General features: G+C 37.2%; 1 protein-coding gene across 1 annotated transcript in view; it reads right to left on the bottom strand.

Annotated features, from left to right (window-relative positions):
• Positions 1 to 27,584, bottom strand: part of LOC139497229 (uncharacterized) — a 308,105-nt gene that overhangs the window by 229,853 nt on the left and 50,668 nt on the right. The window contains exons 5-7 of the mRNA XM_071285357.1: positions 18,403 to 18,897; positions 4,167 to 4,273; positions 1,391 to 2,626 (exon numbers count right to left, since the gene is read on the bottom strand). Of these exons, the coding sequence (XP_071141458.1) occupies positions 1,391 to 2,626; positions 4,167 to 4,273; positions 18,403 to 18,897 (1,838 nt within the window). The remainder of the gene's footprint in view (positions 1 to 1,390; positions 2,627 to 4,166; positions 4,274 to 18,402; positions 18,898 to 27,584) is intronic.

The raw sequence follows: 27,584 nt of genomic DNA, 5'->3' as shown, positions 1-27,584 counted from the left end.
AAACAGACCGAAACACAAAAAAATTACATTGACCAATGAACCATGAAAATGAGGTCAAGGTCATATAATACTGGCTAGAATGACGGGTATACTTTACAATAATTTTATACACTAAATATGGTTGACCAATTACTTACGTGTATAGTACTTTAAAATCAGACAAAAACACAAAAACTTAACTTTGACCAATGAACAATGAAAATGATGTCAAGGTCAGATAATATCTGCCAGACAGACATGCTCATCTTACAATTATTTCATACATCAAATATAGTTGACCTATTGCTTATAGTACTTCAAAAACAGACCAAATCACAAAAACTTAACATTGACCAATGAACAATGAAAATGAGGTCAAGGTCAGATGAAACCTGCCAGACAGACATGTATCCATTACAATCATTCCATACATCACAAATAGGTATCCTACTGCTTATAGTATTTGAGAAACGAACCTAATCACGTAACTTTAACCTTGATCACTAATCCATGAAATTAGGTTAAGGTCAGGTAAATCCTATATGACGGACATGTAGACCTTGCAAGGAAACCATAACAAATATAGTTATCCTATTACTCATAAGTGAGAAATTCACATTACAATTTTTTTTTCAAGCAGTCACTGAACCATGAAAATGAGGTCAAGAACATTAGACATATGACAGACGGAAACTTTGTAACATAAGGTAACTGCATACAAGATATGAAGCATCCAGGTCGTCTACTTTCTGAAATATAAAGCTTTATACCAATTGTTTACACCACCACCGCCGCCAGATAGTTATACCTATGTCTCGCATACTGCGACCTTCGTTGCAGGCGAGACAAAAATGCTTGTTTTGTGATGTGTAGAACAACATAAAAGAATCGAAAATTAACAGAATAATTGTATGAAACTTTTAAACGAAAACACTTGAAATATGCATGGAAATGAACGCATTGTCAAATTTTCGCGATTCTACAGCTGCCGCTAACAAAGCCAAAATTAAACACACGAGTAAAAAAACCGATATATGGTATATATTTATAGTGCTGCGATACATTACATTGCATCAAAACAGCACTGAACACAAACAAAAATGCTCAAGCTTAACTGTGCTTTTAGAAGTATCAATCAATCATTCAATCAATTAACTGGTATCATATTGGAGATATTTTTCCCCCGAATATAAAAGTTACATTAGTTTTTTCTGATTTGATCAATTAATTTCTTTTATATACAGTCAATTAAGTCAGGAATAGGACAATTGTTTTCCGTTCATTTGATGTGTTTGAGCTTTTGATTTTGCCATTTGATAAGTGACGTTCCGATTTGAATTTTCCTTGGAGTTCGGTATTTGTTATTTTACTTTTTTTGAAAAGAAAACGGGTATACAACAATATTACTAACCTTTTCAAAGACCCAATTTAGAGGACATTTCGTTTCATGTATTTTCCCATTCTCGCATCTCCATTGTGCTTTCTTTTTTGCCTCTGACAAAGGTATTAAACACGTTTTACCATTGCATATTTTTCCAACTTCTATATCAAACAGATCTGACATTAAATGGTGACTTTGTTTACCAAAACAACGACGGTAAAACTGAAGAATTCGTCCAAGTGCCAAAGTCAGGCATTCCTGTGTTGTTGTTGCTAAATCCGGTGATATGAGCTGCTTTGACACGTCATTGTTGAGGTATGCAATTATTCTCTGCCCCTCAACATGAATTTGAAGTTCATTTCTTTTGTCAGCATCCATAATTGCAGCTTGAAAAAAAAGACAAAAACGAGAGTCTTCTACTTTCAGAGGCCAGATGCTAATAGCAGCCCCAATAAGCTTGAAAGACAAAGCAGATGGAACCACTGTCTCCTTGAGATGATAAGCTATGCATATTGTTCTGTCGTCTGTTACATTTCTGTGCATTTTTTGTGGAATTTTTTCCTTCACAATGCAGGGTACTAGAAATAAATCTGCAGCTGTATCCTTCTCTGTGTAGCGTTTAGGTTCTATAAGGATATCAAGATGAAGGAGGACCTGCACTACATATTCCTTTGTTTTGACATCGGTCAAAATTTCTTTGAAAGCTGGTTGTGACCACAGAGTAAAAAGGTCTGTCTTCTTTAGAACTCCAGTAGATGATAAATGTTCCAGAATGTTTCGAACGGGTACTTTTTCTGGCCAAAACATTATGTCTGTGATGAAGGCTCTCAGGATATTGACCATTGCTGTAGGCTGAATAACAATGAAATCTCTTAAAGCAGGTTCATCGAAGTATAACAACTTTCCTATTGAGTGTTGAACAAGTAAGAAATCGTCTACTCTTCTTTCATTCAGAGCAAATTCATTATTAGATTTGTTTATCTCTAAAAGTCTTTCTTTTGTTATCAACTTTACTCCCTCTGCTCTCATATCCGATATCTGTAAATCAAGAGGCACCCAAACAATCGGCATTTGTTGTCCCCATGTTGACTGCTGAAAGGCGATATCAACTAATGTATCCTTTAAGCGCTCAATATCTTGGTCTGCTGCATCTGTTGCATTCATGAAAAACACATTGTCATACATGATATGCTCATGAAGCTTGTGTGAGGAAAACATTTCCCGCAGTTCTTCATTGAATTTAAGGGCTAGTATCCTTTTCTCATCCTGTCAATTATATCAAAAAGCAATGACATGAATAAATTATTCACTCTTCACGAAAAACACAACCTTTTTTTTGACAGTTTTGTAACAGCACAACTAAACAACACACAATCTTTGGTGGATAGTTGTCTCATGGGCAATCATACCACATCTCCTTATTTCTATATAAAAATCATTTGGAGAGGGCTTTTCTCATCATTGCTAACATATTTCATAGAACCATAGCACTGTAAACAAATTAAAAATACCTAACTTTTTTTTTCAGACGACTCAGAATTTTCAGTTTTAGCTTTAAAAATGGATCTCAGGCATACATAATTAATATAAGTACAAGATTTATGGGGTATATGTCCATGAGTCCGAAAACAAACAACACAAACAGTTCGTCTCTACTTTTTATGCAGGACATTGTGTTCTGTGTCAATTGTTTACAAGAACAATAGAGACAGCTGTAGAATTTGTTGATGTGAGCACTTAAGAATACTGATTAAACTGTTATAATTTATAGAATAACTAGTTGAAAATAGTCAGTGACCAAACAACACATTAATCATGTAATTGACATTAATTAATTCCATACATAGTTTTCCATATTTTAATTCTTTGATTAGTTATTCTTGTCATTACATTAACGGTTTATTGAGGTGATGATATACAAAATAGGTGTTGTTGGATACATTTATATATAGCATGTTCATTTTGTCTTGCAACATACCACATTCCTCCTCCTATACTTTGTGCAGGTTACCAAATATCTAAAAATGTCTAGGGACTAAACTTAATGGTCGCTCAGTTGCCCAAGACGACCAGATTTTCGACTGGGCGAATATATTTTATCTTCCTGATCGCCCAGCTGGTGACTAAAATATTTTGCTGTGAATCCAATTCCTATCTTTTCCCCAGCAAATTAACCAAAAACTGTCCTCAAACAGAAACCTCAATGTCTTTATATAATGGGAAAATTAAAGACAGAATTTCATGAAACCAGCAAGTTCATTTAAATAACCAAAACCTATTCAAACAACTAAGTTTTCATTGCAAGGTAACAATTTGATATATATATACCACTTTTCTAAACACATGTTATTATCAAATTATCTCTTTTAAAGCTTCTATGATTATTTCATTTTCTGGTGGCATTAATTATAATAATATAGAGTTATCACAGATAATCTTTTTCAGGCTATACAGCAACATATATGATTGCATAAAAAAGGCTTTATCAATATATGAAAAGTACATTTTAGTCTTATTTAATTAGTACAAAAATTGGTTGGGCCCTAAAATTTCAATTTGGTCCCTAACAAAAAAGAATTAAGTTTAGTCCCTGATTATTTCAATTTTTATATATTATCAAAAAGAGAGTGAAAAAGTTTTGTCACTGAAATTTTGTATAAGAATTGTCTGTTCTGTAATTTAATCAAACGTTTACACATTTGTTATCATGGTTATGTCCAGTCAATGACTAGATAGTTTTGATAATATTCACACATATGTGTGTCAAAAAGTAGGGTGGAAAAATGAATAACAAAGTCAGACATACCTCAGAGAAACTATCACTATGAGTGGCGGCAAACAAAATTCTCGGCATTTTATCTTCAGTTTTGTTACAGTAGGTCAATACAGAGTTAATCCAATGCTCCAGAATAGCTACAAAAGTAATAATGAAGAAGGCATTTTATCTTCAGTTTTGTGAAAATTAGTTGGTTAATAGTAGTATTGAAATAAAAAATACTATTGACATGTAATATTCCTTATGCTATATTGATAATAAGGATAAACCACAAAGAAGAAATTAATTGTTCAGTTGTTGTTTGCTTAACATCCATATGTTGAGTAAGTAAATCACTGTCCTAGGTAAGAGGGAGTGTTTAGAATTGCAAGCAAGTTTATCCCTGTCCCATTCTGTATGTGCCTCTCCAAAGCCATATGTTGAGTAAGTAAATCACTGTCCTAGGTAAGAAGGAATGTTTAGAATTGCAAGAAAGTTTAGTCCTGTCCCGTTCTGTATGTGCCTCTCCAAAGCCACATGTTGCGTAAGTAAATCACTGTCCTAGGTAAGAAGGAATGTTTAGAATTGCAAGAAAGTTTAGTCCTGCCCCATTCTGTATGTGCCTCTCCAAAGCCATATGTTGAGTAAGTAAAGCACTGTCCTAGGTAAGAGGGAGTGTTTAGAATTGCAAGAAAGTTTAGTCCTGCCCCATTCTGTATGTGCCTCTCCAAAGCCATATGTTGAGTAAGTAAGTAAAGCACTGTCCTAGGTAAGAAGGAATGTTTAGAATTACAAGAAAGTTTAGTCCTGCCCCATTCTGTATGTGCCTCTCCAAAGCCATATGTTGAGTAAGTAAAGCACTGTCCTAGGTAAGAGGGAGTGTTTATAATTGCAAGCAAGTTTATCCCTGTCCCATTCTGTATGTGCCTCTCCAAAGCCATATGTTGAGTAAGTAAAGCACTGTCCTAGGTAAGAAGGAATGTTTAGAATTGCAAGCAAGTTTAGTCCTGCCCCATTCTGTATGTACCTCTCCAAAGCCATATGTTGAGTAAGTAAAGCACTGTCCTAGGTAAGAAGGAGTGTTTATAATTGCAAGCAAGTTTAGTCCTGCCCCATTCTGTATGTACCTCTCCAAAGCCATATGTTGAGTAAGTAAAGCACTGTCCTAGGTAAGAGGGAGTGTTTATAATTGCAAGCAAGTTTAGTCCTGCCCCATTCTGTATGTACCTCTCCAAAGCCATATGTTGAGTAAGTAAAGCACTGTCCTAGGTAAGAGGGAGTGTATAGAATTGCAAGCAAGTTTAGTCCTGCCCCATTCTGTATGTGCCTCTCCAAAGCCACATATTGAGTAAGTAAGTAAAGCACTGTCCTAGGTAAGAGGGAGTGTTTAGAATTGCAAGAAAGTTTAGTCCTGCCCCATTCTGTATGTGCCTCTCCAAAGTCATATGTTGAGTAAGTAAAGCACTGTCCTAGGTAAGAAGGAATGTTTAGAATTGCAAGCAAGTTTATCCCTGTCCCATTCTGTATGTGCCTCTCCAAAGCCATATGTTGAGTAAGTAAAGCACTGTCCTAGGTAAGAGGGAGTGTTTAGAATTGCAAGAAAGTTTAGTCCTGCCCCATTCTGTATGTGCCTCTCCAAAGCCATATGTTGAGTAAGTAAAGCACTGTCCTAGGTAAGAAGGAATGTTTAGAATTGCAAGAAAGTTTAGTCCTGCCCCATTCTGTATGTGCCTCTCCAAAGCCATATGTTGAGTAAGTAAAGCACTGTCCTAGGTAAGAAGGAGTGTTTAGAATTGCAAGAAAGTTTACTCCTGCCCCATTCTGTATGTGCCTCTCCAAAGCCATATGTTGAGTAAGTAAGTAAAGCACTGTCCTAGGTAAGAGGGAGTGTTTAGAATTGCAAGAAAGTTTAGTCCTGCCCCATTCTGTATGTGCCTCTCCAAAGCCACATATTGAGTAAGTAAGTAAAGCACTGTCCTAGGTAAGAAGGAATGTTTAGAATTGCAAGAAGGTTTAGTCCTGCCCCATTCTGTATGTGCCTCTCCAAAGCCATATGTTGAGTAAGTAAAGCACTGTCCTAGGTAAGAAGGAATGTTTAGAATTGCAAGAAGGTTTAGTCCTGCCCCATTCTGTATGTGCCTCTCCAAAGCCATATGTTAAGTAAGTAAAGCACTGTCCTAGGTAAGAGGGAGTGTTTAGAATTGCAAGAAAGTTTAGTCCTGCCCCATTCTGTATGTGCCTCTCCAAAGCCACATATTGAGTAAGTAAGTAAAGCACTGTCCTAGGTAAGAGGGAGTGTATAGAATTGCAAGAAAGTTTAGTCCTGCCCCATTCTGTATGTGCCTCTCCAAAGCCATATGTTGAGTAAGTAAGTAAAGCACTGTCCTAGGTAAGAAGGAATGTTTAGAATTGCAAGAAAGTTTAGTCCTGCCCCATTCTGTATGTGCCTCTCCAAAGCCACATATTGAGTAAGTAAGTAAAGCACTGTCCTAGGTAAGAAGGAATGTTTAGAATTGCAAGAAAGTTTACTCCTGCCCCATTCTGTATGTGCCTCTCCAAAGCCATATGTTGAGTAAGTAAAGCACTGTCCTAGGTAAGAAGGAATGTTTAGAATTGCAAGAAGGTTTAGTCCTGCCCCATTCTGTATGTGCCTCTCCAAAGCCATATGTTGAGTAAGTAAAGCACTGTCCTAGGTAAGAGGGAGTGTTTAGAATTGCAAGCAAGTTTATCCCTGTCCCATTCTGTATGTGCCTCTCCAAAGCCACATATTGAGTAAGTAAAGCACTGTCCTAGGTAAGAAGGAATGTTTAGAATTGCAAGAAGGTTTAGTCCTGCCCCATTCTGTATGTGCCTCTCCAAAGCCATATGTTGAGTAAGTAAAGCACTGTCCTAGGTAAGAGGGAGTGTTTAGAATTGCAAGCAAGTTTATCCCTGTCCCATTCTGTATGTGCCTCTCCAAAGCCACATATTGAGTAAGTAAAGCACTGTCCTAGGTAAGAAGGAATGTTTAGAATTGCAAGAAAGTTTACTCCTGCCCCATTCTGTATGTGCCTCTCCAAAGCCATATGTTGAGTAAGTAAAGCACTGTCCTAGGTAAGAAGGAATGTTTAGAATTGCAAGAAGGTTTAGTCCTGCCCCATTCTGTATGTGCCTCTCCAAAGCCATATGTTGAGTAAGTAAAGCACTGTCCTAGGTAAGAGGGAGTGTTTAGAATTGCAAGCAAGTTTATCCCTGTCCCATTCTGTATGTGCCTCTCCAAAGCCACATATTGAGTAAGTAAAGCACTGTCCTAGGTAAGAAGGAATGTTTAGAATTGCAAGAAGGTTTAGTCCTGCCCCATTCTGTATGTGCCTCTCCAAAGCCATATGTTGAGTAAGTAAAGCACTGTCCTAGGTAAGAGGGAGTGTTTAGAATTGCAAGCAAGTTTATCCCTGTCCCATTCTGTATGTGCCTCTCCAAAGCCACATATTGAGTAAGTAAAGCACTGTCCTAGGTAAGAAGGAATGTTTAGAATTGCAAGCAAGTTTAGTCCTGCCCCATTCTGTATGTGCCTCTCCAAAGCCATATGTTGAGTAAGTAAATCACTGTCCTAGGTAAGAAGGAATGTTTAGAATTGCAAGAAAGTTTAGTCCTGCCCCATTCTGTATGTGCCTCTCCAAAGCCATATGTTGAGTAAGTAAAGCACTGTCCTAGGTAAGAAGGAATGTTTAGAATTGCAAGAAGGTTTAGTCCTGCCCCATTCTGTATGTACCTCTCCAAAGCCATATGTTGAGTAAGTAAAGCACTGTCCTAGGTAAGAGGGAGTGTTTAGAATTGCAAGAAAGTTTACTCCTGCCCCATTCTGTATGTGCCTCTCCAAAGCCATATGTTGAGTAAGTAAGTAAAGCACTGTCCTAGGTAAGAGGGAGTGTTTAGAATTGCAAGAAAGTTTAGTCCTGCCCCATTCTGTATGTGCCTCTCCAAAGCCACATATTGAGTAAGTAAGTAAAGCACTGTCCTAGGTAAGAAGGAATGTTTAGAATTGCAAGAAGGTTTAGTCCTGCCCCATTCTGTATGTGCCTCTCCAAAGCCATATGTTGAGTAAGTAAAGCACTGTCCTAGGTAAGAAGGAATGTTTAGAATTGCAAGAAGGTTTAGTCCTGCCCCATTCTGTATGTGCCTCTCCAAAGCCATATGTTAAGTAAGTAAAGCACTGTCCTAGGTAAGAGGGAGTGTTTAGAATTGCAAGAAAGTTTAGTCCTGCCCCATTCTGTATGTGCCTCTCCAAAGCCACATATTGAGTAAGTAAGTAAAGCACTGTCCTAGGTAAGAGGGAGTGTATAGAATTGCAAGAAAGTTTAGTCCTGCCCCATTCTGTATGTGCCTCTCCAAAGCCATATGTTGAGTAAGTAAGTAAAGCACTGTCCTAGGTAAGAAGGAATGTTTAGAATTGCAAGAAAGTTTAGTCCTGCCCCATTCTGTATGTGCCTCTCCAAAGCCACATATTGAGTAAGTAAGTAAAGCACTGTCCTAGGTAAGAAGGAATGTTTAGAATTGCAAGAAAGTTTACTCCTGCCCCATTCTGTATGTGCCTCTCCAAAGCCATATGTTGAGTAAGTAAAGCACTGTCCTAGGTAAGAAGGAATGTTTAGAATTGCAAGAAGGTTTAGTCCTGCCCCATTCTGTATGTGCCTCTCCAAAGCCATATGTTGAGTAAGTAAAGCACTGTCCTAGGTAAGAGGGAGTGTTTAGAATTGCAAGCAAGTTTATCCCTGTCCCATTCTGTATGTGCCTCTCCAAAGCCACATATTGAGTAAGTAAAGCACTGTCCTAGGTAAGAAGGAATGTTTAGAATTGCAAGAAGGTTTAGTCCTGCCCCATTCTGTATGTGCCTCTCCAAAGCCATATGTTGAGTAAGTAAAGCACTGTCCTAGGTAAGAGGGAGTGTTTAGAATTGCAAGCAAGTTTATCACTGTCCCATTCTGTATGTGCCTCTCCAAAGCCACATATTGAGTAAGTAAAGCACTGTCCTAGGTAAGAAGGAATGTTTAGAATTGCAAGAAAGTTTACTCCTGCCCCATTCTGTATGTGCCTCTCCAAAGCCATATGTTGAGTAAGTAAAGCACTGTCCTAGGTAAGAAGGAATGTTTAGAATTGCAAGAAGGTTTAGTCCTGCCCCATTCTGTATGTGCCTCTCCAAAGCCATATGTTGAGTAAGTAAAGCACTGTCCTAGGTAAGAGGGAGTGTTTAGAATTGCAAGCAAGTTTATCCCTGTCCCATTCTGTATGTGCCTCTCCAAAGCCACATATTGAGTAAGTAAAGCACTGTCCTAGGTAAGAAGGAATGTTTAGAATTGCAAGAAGGTTTAGTCCTGCCCCATTCTGTATGTGCCTCTCCAAAGCCATATGTTGAGTAAGTAAAGCACTGTCCTAGGTAAGAGGGAGTGTTTAGAATTGCAAGCAAGTTTATCCCTGTCCCATTCTGTATGTGCCTCTCCAAAGCCACATATTGAGTAAGTAAAGCACTGTCCTAGGTAAGAAGGAATGTTTAGAATTGCAAGCAAGTTTAGTCCTGCCCCATTCTGTATGTGCCTCTCCAAAGCCACATATTGAGTAAGTAAGTAAAGCACTGTCCTAGGTAAGAAGGAATGTTTAGAATTGCAAGAAAGTTTAGTCCTGCCCCATTCTGTATGTGCCTCTCCAAAGCCATATGTTGAGTAAGTAAAGCACTGTCCTAGGTAAGAGGGAGTGTTTAGAATTGCAAGCAAGTTTATCCCTGTCCCATTCTGTATGTGCCTCTCCAAAGCCACATATTGAGTAAGTAAAGCACTGTCCTAGGTAAGAAGGAATGTTTAGAATTGCAAGCAAGTTTAGTCCTGCCCCATTCTGTATGTGCCTCTCCAAAGCCACATATTGAGTAAGTAAGTAAAGCACTGTCCTAGGTAAGAAGGAATGTTTAGAATTGCAAGAAAGTTTAGTCCTGCCCCATTCTGTATGTGCCTCTCCAAAGCCATATGTTGAGTAAGTAAAGCACTGTCCTAGGTAAGAAGGAATGTTTAGAATTGCAAGAAGGTTTAGTCCTGCCCCATTCTGTATGTACCTCTCCAAAGCCATATGTTGAGTAAGTAAAGCACTGTCCTAGGTAAGAGGGAGTGTTTAGAATTGCAAGAAAGTTTAGTCCTGCCCCATTCTGTATGTACCTCTCCAAAGCCATATGTTGAGTAAGTAAAGCACTGTCCTAGGTAAGAGGGAGTGTTTAGAATTGCAAGAAAGTTTAGTCCTGCCCCATTGTGTATGTGCCTCTCCAAAGCCACATATTGAGTAAGTAAGTAAAGCACTGTCCTAGGTAAGAGGGAGTGTTTAGAATTGCAAGAAAGTTTAGTCCTGCCCCATTCTGTATGTGCCTCTCCAAAGCCACATATTGAGTAAGTAAGTAAAGCACTGTCCTAGGTAGGAGGGAGTGTTTATAATTGGAAGCAAGTTTAGTCCTGCCCCATTCTGTATGTGCCTCTCCAAAGCCACATGTTGAGTAAGTAAAGCACTGTCCTAGGTAAGAAGGAATGTTTAGAATTGCAAGAAAGTTTAGTCCTGCCCCATTCTGTATGTGCCTCTCCAAAGCCATATGTTGAGTAGGTAAAGCACTGTCCTAGGTAAGAAGGAGTGTTTAGAATTGGAAGCAAGTTTAGTCCTGCCCCATTCTGTATGTGCCTCTCCAAAGCCATATGTTGAGTAGGTAAAGCACTGTCCTAGGTAAGAAGGAGTGTTTAGAATTGGAAGCAAGTTTATCCCTGTCCCATTCTGTATGTGCCTCTCCAAAGCCATATGTTGAGTAAGTAAAGCACTGTCCTAGGTAAGAAGGAGTGTTTAGAATTGGAAGCAAGTTTATCCCTGTCCCATTCTGTATGTGCCTCTCCAAAGCCACATATTGAGTAAGTAAGTAAAGCACTGTCCTAGGTAAGAAGGAATGTTTAGAATTGCAAGAAGGTTTAGTCCTGCCCCATTCTGTATGTGCCTCTCCAAAGCCATATGTTGAGTAAGTAAAGCACTGTCCTAGGTAAGAAGGAATGTTTAGAATTGCAAGAAGGTTTAGTCCTGCCCCATTCTGTATGTACCTCTCCAAAGCCATATGTTGAGTAAGTAAAGCACTGTCCTAGGTAAGACGGAGTGTTTAGAATTGCAAGAAAGTTTAGTCCTGCCCCATTCTGTATGTGCCTCTCCAAAGCCACATATTGAGTAAGTAAGTAAAGCACTGTCCTAGGTAAGAAGGAATGTTTAGAATTGCAAGAAGGTTTAGTCCTGCCCCATTCTGTATGTGCCTCTCCAAAGCCACATGTTAAGTAAGTAAATCACTGTCCTAGGTAAGAGGGAGTGTTTAGAATTGCAAGAAGGTTTAGTCCTGCCCCATTCTGTATGTACCTCTCCAAAGCCATATGTTGAGTAAGTAAAGCACTGTCCTAGGTAAGAGGGAGTGTTTAGAATTGCAAGAAGGTTTAGTCCTGCCCCATTCTGTATGTGCCTCTCCAAAGCCACATGTTAAGTAAGTAAATCACTGTCCTAGGTAAGAAGGAATGTTTAGAATTGCAAGAAGGTTTAGTCCTGCCCCATTCTGTATGTACCTCTCCAAAGCCATATGTTGAGTAAGTAAAGCACTGTCCTAGGTAAGAGGGAGTGTTTAGAATTGCAAGAAGGTTTAGTCCTGCCCCATTCTGTATGTGCCTCTCCAAAGCCATATGTTGAGTAAGTAAAGCACTGTCCTAGGTAAGAGGGAGTGTTTAGAATTGCAAGCAAGTTTAGTCCTGCCCCATTCTGTATGTGCCTCTCCAAAGCCATATGTTGAGTAAGTAAATCACTGTCCTAGGTAAGAAGGAATGTTTAGAATTGCAAGAAAGTTTAGTCCTGCCCCATTCTGTATGTGCCTCTCCAAAGCCATATGTTGAGTAAGTATATCACTGTCCTAGGTAAGAAGGAATGTTTAGAATTGCAAGAAAGTTTAGTCCTGCCCCATTCTGTATGTGCCTCTCCAAAGCCACATGTTGAGTAAGTAAAGCACTGTCCTAGGTAAGAGGGAGTGTTTAGAATTGCAAGAAAGTTTAGTCCTGCCCCATTCTGTATGTGCCTCTCCAAAGCCACATATTGAGTAAGTAAGTAAAGCACTGTCCTAGGTAAGAGGGAGTGTTTAGAATTGCAAGCAAGTTTAGTCCTGCCCCATTCTGTATGTGCCTCTCCAAAGCCACATGTTGAGTAAGTAAAGCACTGTCCTAGGTAAGAAGGAATGTTTAGAATTGCAAGAAAGTTTATCCCTGTCCCATTCTGTATGTGCCTCTCCAAAGCCATATGTTGAGTAAGTAAAGCACTGTCCTATGTAAGAGGGAGTGTTTAGAATTGCAAGAAAGTTTAGTCCTGCCCCATTCTGTATGTGCCTCTCCAAAGCCATATGTTGAGTAAGTAAAGCACTGTCCTAGGTAAGAGGGAGTGTTTAGAATTGCAAGCAAGTTTAGTCCTGCCCCATTCTGTATGTGCCTCTCCAAAGCCATATGTTGAGTAAGTAAAGCACTGTCCCAGGTAAGAAGGAATGTTTAGAATTGCAAGCAAGTTTATCCCTGTCCCATTCTGTATGTGCCTCTCCAAAGCCATATGTTGAGTAAGTAAAGCACTGTCCTAGGTAGGAGGGAGTGTTTAAAATTGCAAGCAAGTTTTAGTCCTGCCCCATTCTGTATGTGCCTCTCCAAAGCCATATGTTGAGTAAGTAAATCACTGTCCTAGGTAAGAAGGAATGTTTAGAATTGCAAGAAAGTTTAGTCCTGCCCCATTCTGTATGTGCCTCTCCAAAGCCACATATTGAGTAAGTAAGTAAAGCACTGTCCTAGGTAAGAGGGAGTGTTTAGAATTGCAAGAAAGTTTAGTCCTGCCCCATTCTGTATGTGCCTCTCCAAAGCCACATATTGAGTAAGTAAGTAAAGCACTGTCCTAGGTAAGAGGGAGTGTATAGAATTGCAAGAAAGTTTAGTCCTGCCCCATTCTGTATGTGCCTCTCCAAAGCCATATGTTGAGTAAGTAAATCACTGTCCTAGGTAAGAAGGAATGTTTAGAATTGCAAGCAAGTTTATCCCTGTCCCATTCTGTATGTGCCTCTCCAAAGCCATATGTTGAGTAAGTAAAGCACTGTCCTAGGTAAGAGGGAGTGTTTAGAATTGCAAGAAAGTTTAGTCCTGCCCCATTCTGTATGTGCCTCTCCAAAGCCATATGTTGAGTAAGTAAAGCACTGTCCTAGGTAAGACGGAGTGTTTAGAATTGCAAGAAAGTTTAGTCCTGCCCCATTCTGTATGTGCCTCTCCAAAGCCATATGTTGAGTAAGTAAAGCACTGTCCTAGGTAAGAGGGAGTGTTTAGAATTGCAAGCAAGTTTAGTCCTGCCCCATTCTGTATGTACCTCTCCAAAGCCATATGTTGAGTAAGTAAAGCACTGTCCCAGGTAAGAAGGAATGTTTAGAATTGCAAGCAAGTTTATCCCTGTCCCATTCTGTATGTGCCTCTCCAAAGCCATATGTTGAGTAAGTAAAGCACTGTCCTAGGTAGGAGGGAGTGTTTAAAATTGCAAGCAAGTTTTAGTCCTGCCCCATTCTGTATGTGCCTCTCCAAAGCCACATATTGAGTAAGTAAGTAAAGCACTGTCCTAGGTAAGAGGGAGTGTTTAGAATTGCAAGAAAGTTTAGTCCTGCCCCATTCTGTATGTGCCTCTCCAAAGCCACATATTGAGTAAGTAAGTAAAGCACTGTCCTAGGTAAGAGGGAGTGTATAGAATTGCAAGAAAGTTTAGTCCTGCCCCATTCTGTATGTGCCTCTCCAAAGCCATATGTTGAGTAAGTAAATCACTGTCCTAGGTAAGAAGGAATGTTTAGAATTGCAAGCAAGTTTATCCCTGTCCCATTCTGTATGTGCCTCTCCAAAGCCATATGTTGAGTAAGTAAAGCACTGTCCTAGGTAAGAGGGAGTGTTTAGAATTGCAAGAAAGTTTAGTCCTGCCCCATTCTGTATGTGCCTCTCCAAAGCCATATGTTGAGTAAGTAAAGCACTGTCCTAGGTAAGACGGAGTGTTTAGAATTGCAAGAAAGTTTAGTCCTGCCCCATTCTGTATGTGCCTCTCCAAAGCCATATGTTGAGTAAGTTAATCACTGTCCTAGGTAAGAAGGAATGTTTAGAATTGCAAGAAAGTTTAGTCCTGCCCCATTCTGTATGTGCCTCTCCAAAGCCATATGTTGAGTAAGTAAAGCACTGTCCTAGGTAAGAAGGAATGTTTAGAATTGCAAGAAAGTTTAGTCCTGCCCCATTCTGTATGTGCCTCTCCAAAGCCACATGTTGAGTAAGTAAAGCACTGTCCTAGGTAAGAGGGAGTGTTTAGAATTGCAAGAAAGTTTAGTCCTGCCCCATTCTGTATGTGCCTCTCCAAAGCCACATATTGAGTAAGTAAGTAAAGCACTGTCCTAGGTAAGAGGGAGTGTTTAGAATTGCAAGCAAGTTTAGTCCTGCCCCATTCTGTATGTGCCTCTCCAAAGCCACATGTTGAGTAAGTAAAGCACTGTCCTAGGTAAGAAGGAATGTTTAGAATTGCAAGAAAGTTTATCCCTGTCCCATTCTGTATGTGCCTCTCCAAAGCCATATGTTGAGTAAGTAAAGCACTGTCCTAGGTAAGAGGGAGTGTTTAGAATTGCAAGAAAGTTTAGTCCTGCCCCATTCTGTATGTGCCTCTCCAAAGCCATATGTTGAGTAAGTAAAGCACTGTCCTAGGTAAGAGGGAGTGTTTAGAATTGCAAGCAAGTTTAGTCCTGCCCCATTCTGTATGTGCCTCTCCAAAGCCATATGTTGAGTAAGTAAAGCACTGTCCCAGGTAAGAAGGAATGTTTAGAATTGCAAGCAAGTTTATCCCTGTCCCATTCTGTATGTGCCTCTCCAAAGCCATATGTTGAGTAAGTAAAGCACTGTCCTAGGTAGGAGGGAGTGTTTAAAATTGCAAGCAAGTTTTAGTCCTGCCCCATTCTGTATGTGCCTCTCCAAAGCCACATATTGAGTAAGTAAGTAAAGCACTGTCCTAGGTAAGAGGGAGTGTTTAGAATTGCAAGAAAGTTTAGTCCTGCCCCATTCTGTATGTGCCTCTCCAAAGCCACATATTGAGTAAGTAAGTAAAGCACTGTCCTAGGTAAGAGGGAGTGTATAGAATTGCAAGCAAGTTTAGTCCTGGCCCATTCTGTATGTGCCTCTCCAAAGCCATATGTTGAGTAAGTAAATCACTGTCCTAGGTAAGAAGGAATGTTTAGAATTGCAAGCAAGTTTATCCCTGTCCCATTCTGTATGTGCCTCTCCAAAGCCATATGTTGAGTAAGTAAAGCACTGTCCTAGGTAAGAGGGAGTGTTTAGAATTGCAAGAAAGTTTAGTCCTGCCCCATTCTGTATGTGCCTCTCCAAAGCCATATGTTGAGTAAGTAAAGCACTGTCCTAGGTAAGAAGGAATGTTTAGAATTGCAAGCAAGTTTATCCCTGTCCCATTCTGTATGTGCCTCTCCAAAGCCATATGTTGAGTAAGTAAATCACTGTCCTAGGTAAGAGGGAGTGTTTAGAATTGCAAGAAAGTTTACTCCTGCCCCATTCTGTATGTGCCTCTCCAAAGCCATATGTTGAGTAAGTAAAGCACTGTCCCAGGTAAGAAGGAATGTTTAGAATTGCAAGCAAGTTTATCCCTGTCCCATTCTGTATGTGCCTCTCCAAAGCCATATGTTGAGTAAGTAAAGCACTGTCCTAGGTAGGAGGGAGTGTTTAAAATTGCAAGAAAGTTTATCCTTGTCCCATTCTGTATGTGCCTCTCCAAAGCCATATGTTGAGTAAGTAAATCACTGTCCTAGGTAAGAAGGAATGTTTAGAATTGCAAGAAAGTTTAGTCCTGCCCCATTCTGTATGTGCCTCTCCAAAGCCATCTGTTGAGTAAGTAAATCACTGTCCTAGGTAAGAAGGAATGTTTAGAATTGCAAGCAAGTTTATCCCTGTCCCATTCTGTATGTGCCTCTCCAAAGCCATATGTTGAGTAAGTAAAGCACTGTCCTAGGTAAGAGGGAGTGTTTAGAATTGCAAGAAAGTTTAGTCCTGCCCCATTCTGTATGTGCCTCTCCAAAGCCATATGTTGAGTAAGTAAATCACTGTCCTAGGTAAGAGGGAGTGTTTAGAATTGCAAGAAAGTTTAGTCCTGTCCCATTCTGTATGTGCCTCTCCAAAGCCATATGTTGAGTAAGTAAAGCACTGTCCTAGGTAAGAGGGAGTGTTTAGAATTGCAAGAAAGTTTAGTCCTGCCCCATTCTGTATGTGCCTCTCCAAAGCCATATGTTGAGTAAGTAAAGCACTGTCCTAGGTAAGAGGGAGTGTTTAGAATTGCAAGCAAGTTTATCCCTGTCCCATTCTGTATGTGCCTCTCCAAAGCCATATGTTGAGTAAGTAAAGCACTGTCCTAGGTAGGAGGGAGTGTTTAAAATTGCAAGAAAGTTTATCCTTGTCCCATTCTGTATGTGCCTCTCCAAAGCCATATGTTGAGTAAGTAAATCACTGTCCTAGGTAAGAAGGAATGTTTAGAATTGCAAGAAAGTTTAGTCCTGCCCCATTCTGTATGTGCCTCTCCAAAGCCACATGTTGAGTAAGTAAATCACTGTCCTAGGTAAGAAGGAATGTTTAGAATTGCAAGAAAGTTTAGTCCTGCCCCATTCTGTATGTGCCTCTCCAAAGCCATCTGTTGAGTAAGTAAATCACTGTCCTAGGTAAGAAGGAATGTTTAGAATTGCAAGCAAGTTTATCCCTGTCCCATTCTGTATGTGCCTCTCCAAAGCCATATGTTGAGTAAGTAAAGCACTGTCCTAGGTAAGAGGGAGTGTTTAGAATTGCAAGAAAGTTTAGTCCTGCCCCATTCTGTATGTGCCTCTCCAAAGCCATATGTTGAGTAAGTAAATCACTGTCCTAGGTAAGAGGGAGTGTTTAGAATTGCAAGAAAGTTTAGTCCTGTCCCATTCTGTATGTGCCTCTCCAAAGCCATATGTTGAGTAAGTAAAGCACTGTCCTAGGTAAGAGGGAGTGTTTAGAATTGCAAGAAAGTTTAGTCCTGCCCCATTCTGTATGTGCCTCTCCAAAGCCATATGTTGAGTAAGTAAAGCACTGTCCTAGGTAAGAGGGAGTGTTTAGAATTGCAAGCAAGTTTATCCCTGTCCCATTCTGTATGTGCCTCTCCAAAGCCATATGTTGAGTAAGTAAAGCACTGTCCTAGGTAAGAGGGAGTGTTTAGAATTGCAAGAAAGTTTAGTCCTGCCCCATTCTGTATGTGCCTCTCCAAAGCCACATGTTGAGTAAGTAAAGCACTGTCCTAGGTAAGAGGGAGTGTATAGAATTGCAAGAAAGTTTAGTCCAGCCCAATTCTGTATGTGCCTCTCCAAAGCCATATGTTGAGTAAGTAAATCACTGTCCTAGGTAAGAAGGAATGTTTAGAATTGCAAGAAAGTTTAGTCCTGCCCCATTCTGTATGTGCCTCTCCAAAGCCATATGTTGAGTAGGTAAAGCACTGTCCTAGGTAAGAAGGAATGTTTAGAATTGCAAGCAAGTTTATCCCTGTCCCATTCTGTATGTGCCTCTCCAAAGCCATATGTTGAGTAAGTAAAGCACTGTCCTAGGTAAGAGGGAGTGTATAGAATTGCAAGCAAGTTTAGTCCTGCCCCATTCTGTATGTGCCTCTCGAAAGCCACATATTGAGTAAGTAAGTAAAGCACTGTCCTAGGTAAGAGGGAGTGTTTAGAATTGCAAGCAAGTTTAGTCCTGCCCCATTCTGTATGTGCCTCTCGAAAGCCACACATTGAGTAAATAAGTAAAGCACTGTCCTAGGTAAGAGGGAGTGTTTAGAATTGCAAGCAAGTGTATCCTTTCCTCATTCTGTATTTGCCTCTTCAAAGTCAGGAGCCAGTTACTCAGTGGTCGTCTCTGTCATTCAAATCCCCCCTGTTTATCATTTAAGCAAATATTACGCAGTTGGTTTTAATGGCTATTTTTAACATCAGTAGAAACAAGATACAGAACTAGTTTTAAATCATTGACAGCATGGTGTGATGTATGAAGGCTCTTATAACAGCAATACATCAAGGTATATTGTGTGTTTAACAGAGATGTGAGCAAAGTGTCCTTTGAATATATCTACCAAAAGATTCAATTTTAATATACAATGTACATTGATATATAATCATTATAATCACTAAGAACATTTGAAATTCAATTGCTTATTTAAAGAAACTTACATGCTGCAGTAACATCTCCTTGTGGATATTCCGTCAATACTGTATAAAGACCTTTTCGTCCATCAAACATCAGAATGAACGTTCCCCTGTGCTGGATGAATAACTGATGAGTCATATCAAACGATTTTTGCCCACCAAAATCGACCAGATCTGATGGTGCTATATTCATGATATTTGTACCTTTCTTAATCTTCTCCAATAAGTCATCTTGAATGGAATGAGCAGTATGAATTGGTGGTTTGTGGAAGTCTTTTGGTGTCTCCTGGTTAGATTGATGTGACAATTGTCCTTGTCCACCAGACGAGGTCTGTCTAGATGTTATTCGCCGTTTCTTATTAGAAGGACCGCCATCCGTATTTGATGAACTAAACTTGTATTCCTTTATTTCTGATTTTGGATCACCTGGAATTTTTTCTTTACTTTCACCTTGCAGACTTGGTTGTTTCTTGAGTTCTGGATTCCCAAGAAGTAGTTTCGTTAAAACATCACCACTACCTGACAAGGTTTAAAAAAGAAAAAGAGGAAGTATGATAAATGCAATAATTTGACCCTGGAAATTGTAAAACTAATACATGTCAACTTATTCAAGCCTTACAAAATAACATTAATGATACATAGAATGACTGAGTTACAATGTCACCTGTGTTGCATATATTTTATCTATTCAAGGGCTATAACTAAAAAACATTTGTGTAATTTTTTTTTTTTTAAAACTTTTTACAAATATCTTATTCATGTTAGAGAAATGAAGGCTTGATGGCAAATACAATGCAATTTCCAATTTAAATCAATTTTCAAGGGGCATAACTCTTTTGGAAATATTTGTTTGATCTGCATTGATTTTCGGATTTGTCTATAACATAATAAAAATCTGACAAGAATTGTATATATGAGAGCGCTAACAATTCAATTTTTCATATAATCAATATTTTCAAGTCATAAATAACACTTTTACAAATAATTGATCCGCACAGTTTTTTTAAGTTGTCCGAGACATTGCTGATATAAGCCTATGATATACGATTCATAAAAATCTTGCAAAAATTGTACACAAGAGAGCGCTAATAAAGAATAATTAATATTTACAAGGGGTATAACTCTTTTAAAAATAGTTGATTTTCAATTTGTCCTAGACATTGCTGATATAAACCTATGATATCAGTTTTATAAAAATCTGGCAAGAATTGTACACATGAGAACAGTAATAAGACCGTACAGACAGACGCATCATCGGGACGCCCTTATTTCTATGTCCCCCCCCCCCCCCCCCCAACGCATCGCGCAGTGGACAATAACAAGTTAATATAATCAGGACACTTTTGTTCTGAAAGGTCTCTTGTAATGCATTTGTCATACTATAGTCATTTCACGCATTGTTTTGGTCAAAATGTATTTTAGCAATAGCTTGACCTAAAAAGGTATTTTACACATAATAACATTGTAGTTAAATACATTTTGTAGCAAAATATGTTTTTGGGTAAGCTGTTGCTCATATCTAAATCTTAATGACAATATTTCAAATTGGAGCTTTTTTGCCTTTGTCATTCAAAGGAAGTTTAAAACCCTAATGTCAATTTGTGAGACTAAATCCTGATGTCCGACAGACTTATATAATGTATAATGACCACTTGAAGGATTTTATTTTGTAGACATTTTGATTTTCGATTTCAAGGGGCCAGACATGTCCTTATCGTACCTTCTTCTTCAGTAAAGCAATGTACAATATGTCAAACCATACAGAGCATTTTAAATCTGTATTGAAGGCCTTATAAAAATGTATCATCAGATAAAACTCTGATAAGGAGTCATCCGTCAATTTCAGTCTTTAAACTTATTTGTAGATCTTGTCTTGCTGATCATATGTGCTATTAAAAGTTTCTGTCTATCGATTTAAATTTTTTGAGATAATAGAGAAAACATTTTAATGAAAGTGCTGGATAGCACCTCTGGAAAGTTTGCAATTATAGATGTGTATTATTTCAAATGTGTATTTAATCACAACTTTGATGTTTTTAACTAAACCATTGTTAATTAATTTGTAATGACGCCATTTCCAAAATGTGTGGTGGCCATCTTGAAAAATTGATTTTTTTTTCTGGCCAGCAGCGGATTTTTTATAAGTATCATTTATTTAACCTTTATACCAAATTTCATGCTTGTATCACGATTTGCACAATTATGTCCATAATATCTCCCACTATGTCTCTTCAGCAATTATCAAAAATATTTTTTTTTTCATACTTTCATATATGCATAACATTTTGATATTTCTATTGCAACCTTAAACTGTAGATCTGAAATAATCAAACATACAGAAAGCTCTGTTAATTTCTTTATGTGCCAATGCCATGTCAAGGGCCTGTGATTTTAGTATTTTTTTTATTGATTAAGGTCCTTCATATTTGTTTTTAGTAAATTGTTTTGTTACTAATTAACCTGTTAGTTTTCTTGTTTGAATTGTTCCACATAGTTCATATCAGGGCCTTTTATAGCACACTATATAATATGAGTTTTTCTCTTTGTTGACGACCATATGGCGAACTATAGTTGTTAATATATCTTCCTCCTTTGAACTCTTTTGGATAGCATTGGTTCATTTGCAAAAAATACCACATCTTTTTTTTTTTTAAATAAGACAATAAACATAAATCAATACAACTGTAATAAAAGTGAATTTATATTAAAGGCTTTGATCAATAAATAGGGAATGTGTCCATGGGACACAAATGATGCCCCCTCTAACATTTAATGTTATAAAAGGTCACAACTCAAGAACTGTATAAGTGACGCTACCTAAATTTGTACTTGAGTTTTGGGGTAATAAGCATTGTGTATACATTCCTACACATTAACTTAAGGCAAACTTAAGTTAAAGAAAGTAAACGAAAAAATCAGCAATTTATCATATGTAACGGGGAAATACCCTAGAGCAGTAAAAATAATGCCTCCAAAATTCAAACTTGATCTTGGTTTTGTGGTTAAAAGTATTGTGTATAAGTTTCATAACATTTGGTTGAGGCACACTAAAGTTAGAGAACGGAAAGGAAAAAATTCAGCAATTTTAACATTTGTAAAGGGGCATTACTCTAGAACGGTATAAATGAAGCCAACAAAATTCAAATTAGATCAGTGGTTTGTGGTAATGAGCATTGTGTATAAGTTTCATAACATTTGGTTAAGACAAACTAAAGTTAGAGAACAGAAACGAAAAATTCCAGCAATTTTTCCATTTGTAAAGGAGCATAACTCTAGAATGGTGAATGTGACGCCACCAAAATTCAAACTTGACCTGTTTTTTGTGGTAAAAAGCATTGCGTATAATTTTCATACAATTTTGGAAAAAATCTTGTCTTTCAGGATATCCCAGGAAGTCCTGGGATATCCTGGAAAATCCCAGCATAGGTAATTTTGTAAATCCTGAAATTTCAAGTGTCCCAGGAAGTCCCATGAAGTCCTGAAATCTGTTGTCCTGATATATTTCAGGAATTTCCAAGACTTTAAATTTGTTTCAGGAATTTCGGGGATATTTCAGGACTTACAATATTTGATGAATACAAGTTTTATATCCTGATTTTTCAAGAACTCTTAGGACTTTAGATTATTAACAGGAATTACTGGGATATTTCAGGACTTCAAATATATGGGTTTCTTTTGAAAACTTAGGTTTTTTTTTCGATTTGAATTCAACTTAAGTATATTTAAAATTCCATTTAAATTCCAAGAATTGTTTGTGCACAGTTGAACTTGTATATGATCATACTGATGAAAAATGGTAGGACACAATTTTGGAAAATGCAAAACTCACATATCACAAAGCATGTCACATGCCCCAAACCAAAATATGAGTAACAACACAACATGATTTTTTTAATTAAACATTAATATTTTCAAAGCCCAATAATCCATTTGTCAATTACCGACTTGATTCTGTTATTACACTCTTTTTAAACAAATTACTTCCCTTTATCAATTGTAGACTGGTTCCATACCAGACAAAATTGGCTTTTGCCAAACAAAGCATGATGAATTGAAAGTGATGTATCGGTGGTTTAACTTATTTTTCATAAAAAAAATAATTTCTTATGTCAAAAGTATTAAATAACAAATTAATGCAATTAAAAGATTTGAAAACCTTACTCACATTACGAACAGGTAGATTTGCTCTTTCTGCTAGCTCTCCATTGTAAGGGAGACAACTATAAAAAGGATTTCAAAGGGATCTCTAATTATAGGGTCAATTACGGGAATTGGCACATAGTCTATTAAAGATCATGATCATACAACCATAGATGTAATACCCATTGCAAATAATTTTCATGCTTTAATTCTTTATCTTTGACATGTGAGCCAGAGTGAATGAAATGTATAAACGTGCCATCTGGATTTCCTTAATTTTAGTGTAGATGCTGGACAGGAAGTGTGAGGTCAAATGCAGGAGATCACATATGGCTAAATTATACATTTTCTGCATGGATATTTTTTTTTTAATATAATATGTATATATCAAATATTCAAGATAAATTTAATTTATTCAACCAGGGAACCTTTCAAAGAAAATGGAAATTTGACTCCCTTAAATAACCCCTGACACAATTAGAATTTAAACTTGGACAACAAGCAAAGATGTCTTATATCCTACACACAAATTGAATGCAGATAAATGAAATTAACTAAGTTCCAACAGTTCTATATTCTAACATTATATTAATAGTGCAGATGTTTTCTTCTGGTGACATGACTGTTTGATTTTAAGGAGCATTAATTTGATGATTACATGCATTTTGGATAATATCTTTTGGTAAGTCACAAATACATTCGATTCCACCATTTTGAATATGTGCATATATTAATAAGAGTAAAGAAAACAGTTATAGAATGTTTACATAAGATTTACTTTCATCACAATCATAAGGAATTAGCAATACATTGTTATTACATATAATGAAAAAATATTTAAATAGTATAGGTATGCTTTTAATAATAATATAAAAACTTAAACATAGATCTGTGAGAAAACTCACATTTAGATATACCACAAACATGTTGCTGCGATATCTCTGAAAAAAGTTGCTGAATTCATTAACCGAAGATACATAATTCTGGAATAATAGTACATGTTTAATTTTAAAACTTTAAAATATATGATTGAGTAGGGAAAAACAAGAATGTGTCCATAGTACACGGATGTCCCACTCGTACTATCATTTTACATGTTCAGTGGACCTAGGAATTGGGGTCAATACTTTAATTTGGCATTAAAATTAGAAAGATCATATCATAGGGAACATGTGCACTAGGTTTCAAGTTGATTGGACTTCAACTTCATCAAAAACTACCTTGACCAAAAACTTTAACCTGAGCTTCGCACTATCTTTTTCTTTGTTCAGTGGACCGTAACATTGTGGTCAAAACTTTAATTTGACATTAAAATTAGAAAGATCATATCATGGGGAACATGTGTACTAAGTTTCAAGTTGATTGGACTTCAACTTCATCAAAAACTACCTTGACCAAAAACTTTAACCTGAAGTGGGACGAACGGACGCACAGACAAACACACGAACGGACGAATTATGAAAATTTATCAAAATTTAGATGCAGAACTTTTGTTTTGTTTCAGATTTACTGTTAAAGACCGGCAGCTCTGATTTATAAATCAAAGCACCAAAGGGTGCTATAGGCAGTTAATCAAAAACCCAAAGGCAAACTTGGCCAAGTTCAGATGAATAGTGTAAAGAATTAGTCAAAATATTTATCTCAGGCAATGTTCTCAGCTATTTCTAAAGTATCAAATAATGCTTGTACAGTAATGTTTATGTTATGCAATCCTACCACTTTCAAAAGTTATTTTCAATTTATAATTATTTATAAAGATTCAATGTCTGAGATTATACACATACACTGTCCTATGTTAGGGGAGAGTTTTGTGCCAGCCGCCACATTCTGTATGCACCTGTCCATAGTGAGGACCCACTAATGTGGTGATTGTTGCTGTATATCATATTTATTTTTCATAATTGTTTTGTACAATTTTAATTTCTTGTGTATACTTCTGATTTTAGTGTATGTCCAAGTTATTGTTAATACTCTTTTGTTCCGACGTTGGAAAGTTCAGGGCGGAAAGAACTCACTAGCCGAAAAGTTCCAGAGGAACTTATTAACTAGTTACTTTGTTCTTCCTCTGATTTAAAAGTTCCACCGGAACAAAGTGACTAGTTGAAAAGTATACATTTTTGTTATTATGTTAAGGGGCCAGCAAAAGCAATCCTTTGGGTGTAGGAGTTTCTCCCTGCATTAAAGATCCATTGGTAACCTTCGACTGTTGTCTGCTCTTAGATCAGGTTATTGTCTACATGACACATTCCCCATTTTCATTCTCAATTTTATTAGGCACTGGCTACGGTTACATGGAAATGTAACAACAATAAAAATATTATTGTTACACTGGAGACTAATTGCCGGAATGCAAAGTTGGACGAGGAACCGATTTATTACGAATGTAACAATAATTACTGAGGTTACGGTTGCATTACGCTGAGATTTATAGATTAATAGGGGTCCGGGGGGTGGCCGAACAATGCATTTGAATGGGAGCATATAGTTGGAACCCCCCCTTTTATCAAATGGCTGAATCCGCCCCTGATACTGATAAAAAATAAATATTATTATTCAACAAATGGTGTATAACTTGAATAGTTTTACGTATTAATGGTTTTGATGTTCTTAAAGATACTACTCAAGATTAGGAGTGCCAAAGGCGAAAAATATAGTTCAATGGTTTCACTTTTAAAGTATTTAACTGCACACCTTCTCTTATTACTGTCATATATATATACTTTGAACCAATTTTGTTTAGGGTGAAAAACATTAAAACTTGGGATGCGTTTTAAACGAAACTTAAACTCCTTGTACGGATTTGGCTATACTTTTTGGACCTTTTGGATTATAGCTCTTCATCTTTTATATAAGCTTTGGATTTCAAATATTTTGGCCACGAGCATCACTGAAGAGACATGTATTGTCGAAATAAGCATCTGGTGCAAGAAAATTGGTACCTTTAATTTTATTACTACCACTGGGTCGATGCCTCTGCTGGTGGACTATTAGTCCCCGAGGGTATCACCAGCCCAGTAGCCAGTACTTCGGTACTGGCATGAAAATACGGATTTTTTGTGTTATTAAAATTTGCTGTTACAAAATGATAGAAATTATTATAAATTAAGGAATGTATCTCCCTCATGCAAAGCTCTGATTCCTTGCACGGATTTGGCTATACTTTTTGGACCTTTTGGATTATAGCTCTTCATCTTTTATATAAGCTTTGGATTTCAAATATTTTGGCCACGAGCATCACTGAAGAGACATGTATTGTCGAAATGCGCATCTGGTGCAAGAAAATTGGTACCTTTAATTTTATTACTACCACTGGGTCGATGCCTCTGCTGGTGGACTATTAGTTCCCGAGGGTATCACCAGCCCAGTAGCCAGTACTTCGGTACTGGCATGAAAATACGGATTTTTTGTGTTATTAAAATTTGCTGTTACAAAATGATAGAAATTATTATAAATTAAGGAATGTATCTCCCTCATGCAAAGCTCTGATTCCTTGCACGGATTTGGCTATACTTTTTGGACCTTTTGGATTATAGCTCTTCATCTTTTATATAAGCTTTGGATTTCAAATATTTTGGCCACGAGCATCACTGAAGAGACATGTATTGTCGAAATGCGCATCTGGTGCAAGAAAATTGGTACCGTTAATTTTATTAAACAATATCAAGACATAAATTTCATACAGCTATACAATTTGATGCAATTTGATTTTTATTATTGTTACATTTCCATGTAACCGTAGCCAGTACCATTTTATTAACGTCTCAAATTATACCTGAATTAAAATATCTTGATTACAGTTTAACTGTCTCCCATTACTAATATCATAATAAAAATAAAACATTTATTTAAACTTTAAATAACTGTAACAGTAGGAATTAAGACAAGAGGCTCTCAAGAGCCTGAATCGCTCACCTGAATTTTTTTGGTTTAATCTCTCATCAATGATTATTTTGGCTTTTCAATTTATTTAAATGTTTTTGAAATCGTCCTATTCTCTTCAAAAGCCAAAAAAAAAATCAATTTCTCCTATGTTCTATTTTAGCCATAGGAGCTATGTTTCTTGACATACAAGGAAATGAAATATAAAATTTATACTAGATACTCTGAAACTCTGAAACTCATTTAGCCTAAGTTTGGCTGAAATTGATACAGCAGTTTCAAAGGAGAAGATTTTTTAAAGTAAGTCAACATGATGAACAAATTGTGAAAAAAAGTTTTTAAAGGGCAATAACTCCTTAAGAGGTCAATTGACAATTTTGGTCAAATTGACTTATTTGTAGATCTTACTTTGCTGATCATTTTTGCTGTTTACAGTTTATCTTTATCTATAATAATATTCAAGATAATGACCAAAAACTGCAAAATTTCCTTAAAATTACCAATTAAGTGGCAGCAACCCAACAATGGTTTGTTTGATTCATCTGAAAATTTCAGGGCTGATAGATCTTGACCTAATGAACATTTTTACCCCATGTCAGATTTGCTCTGAATGCTTTCGTTTTTGAGATATAAGCCAAAAACTGCATTTGACCCCTATGTTCTATTTTAAGTAACGGTGGCCATGTTTTTTGACGGATCAAAAATCTAAGCACACACTTTGTGCAGGATAATCTAAAGAACAATCATGCTAAGTTTCATTTAAACCCATTCAGTAGTTTCAGAGAAGAAGATTTTTTAAAGTTAGCAAATATGATGAACAAATTGTGAAAAATTGCCATTAAAGGACAATAACCCCTTAAGGGGTCAATTGACAATTTTGGTCATATTAACTTATTTGTAGATCTTACTTTGCTGATCATTTTTGCTGTTTACAGTTTATCTTTATCTATAATAATATTCAAGATAATGACCAAAAACTGCAAAATTTCCTTAAAATTACCAATTAAGTGGCAGCAACCCAACAATGGTTTGTTTGATTCATCTGAAAATTTCAGGGCTGATAGATCTTGACCTAATGAACATTTGTACCCCATGTCAGATTTGCTCTAAATGCTTTCGTTTTCGAGATATAAGCCAAAAACTGCATTTGACCCCTATGTTCTATTTTAGGTAACGGCGGCCATGTT

This window comes from Mytilus edulis, chromosome 12 (assembly GCF_963676685.1).
Source record: "Mytilus edulis chromosome 12, xbMytEdul2.2, whole genome shotgun sequence".
NCBI lineage: Eukaryota > Metazoa > Mollusca > Bivalvia > Mytilida > Mytilidae > Mytilus > Mytilus edulis.
The sequence above is the reverse complement of the archived record's forward strand: the minus strand, read 5'-3'. Positions and strand labels throughout refer to the sequence as shown.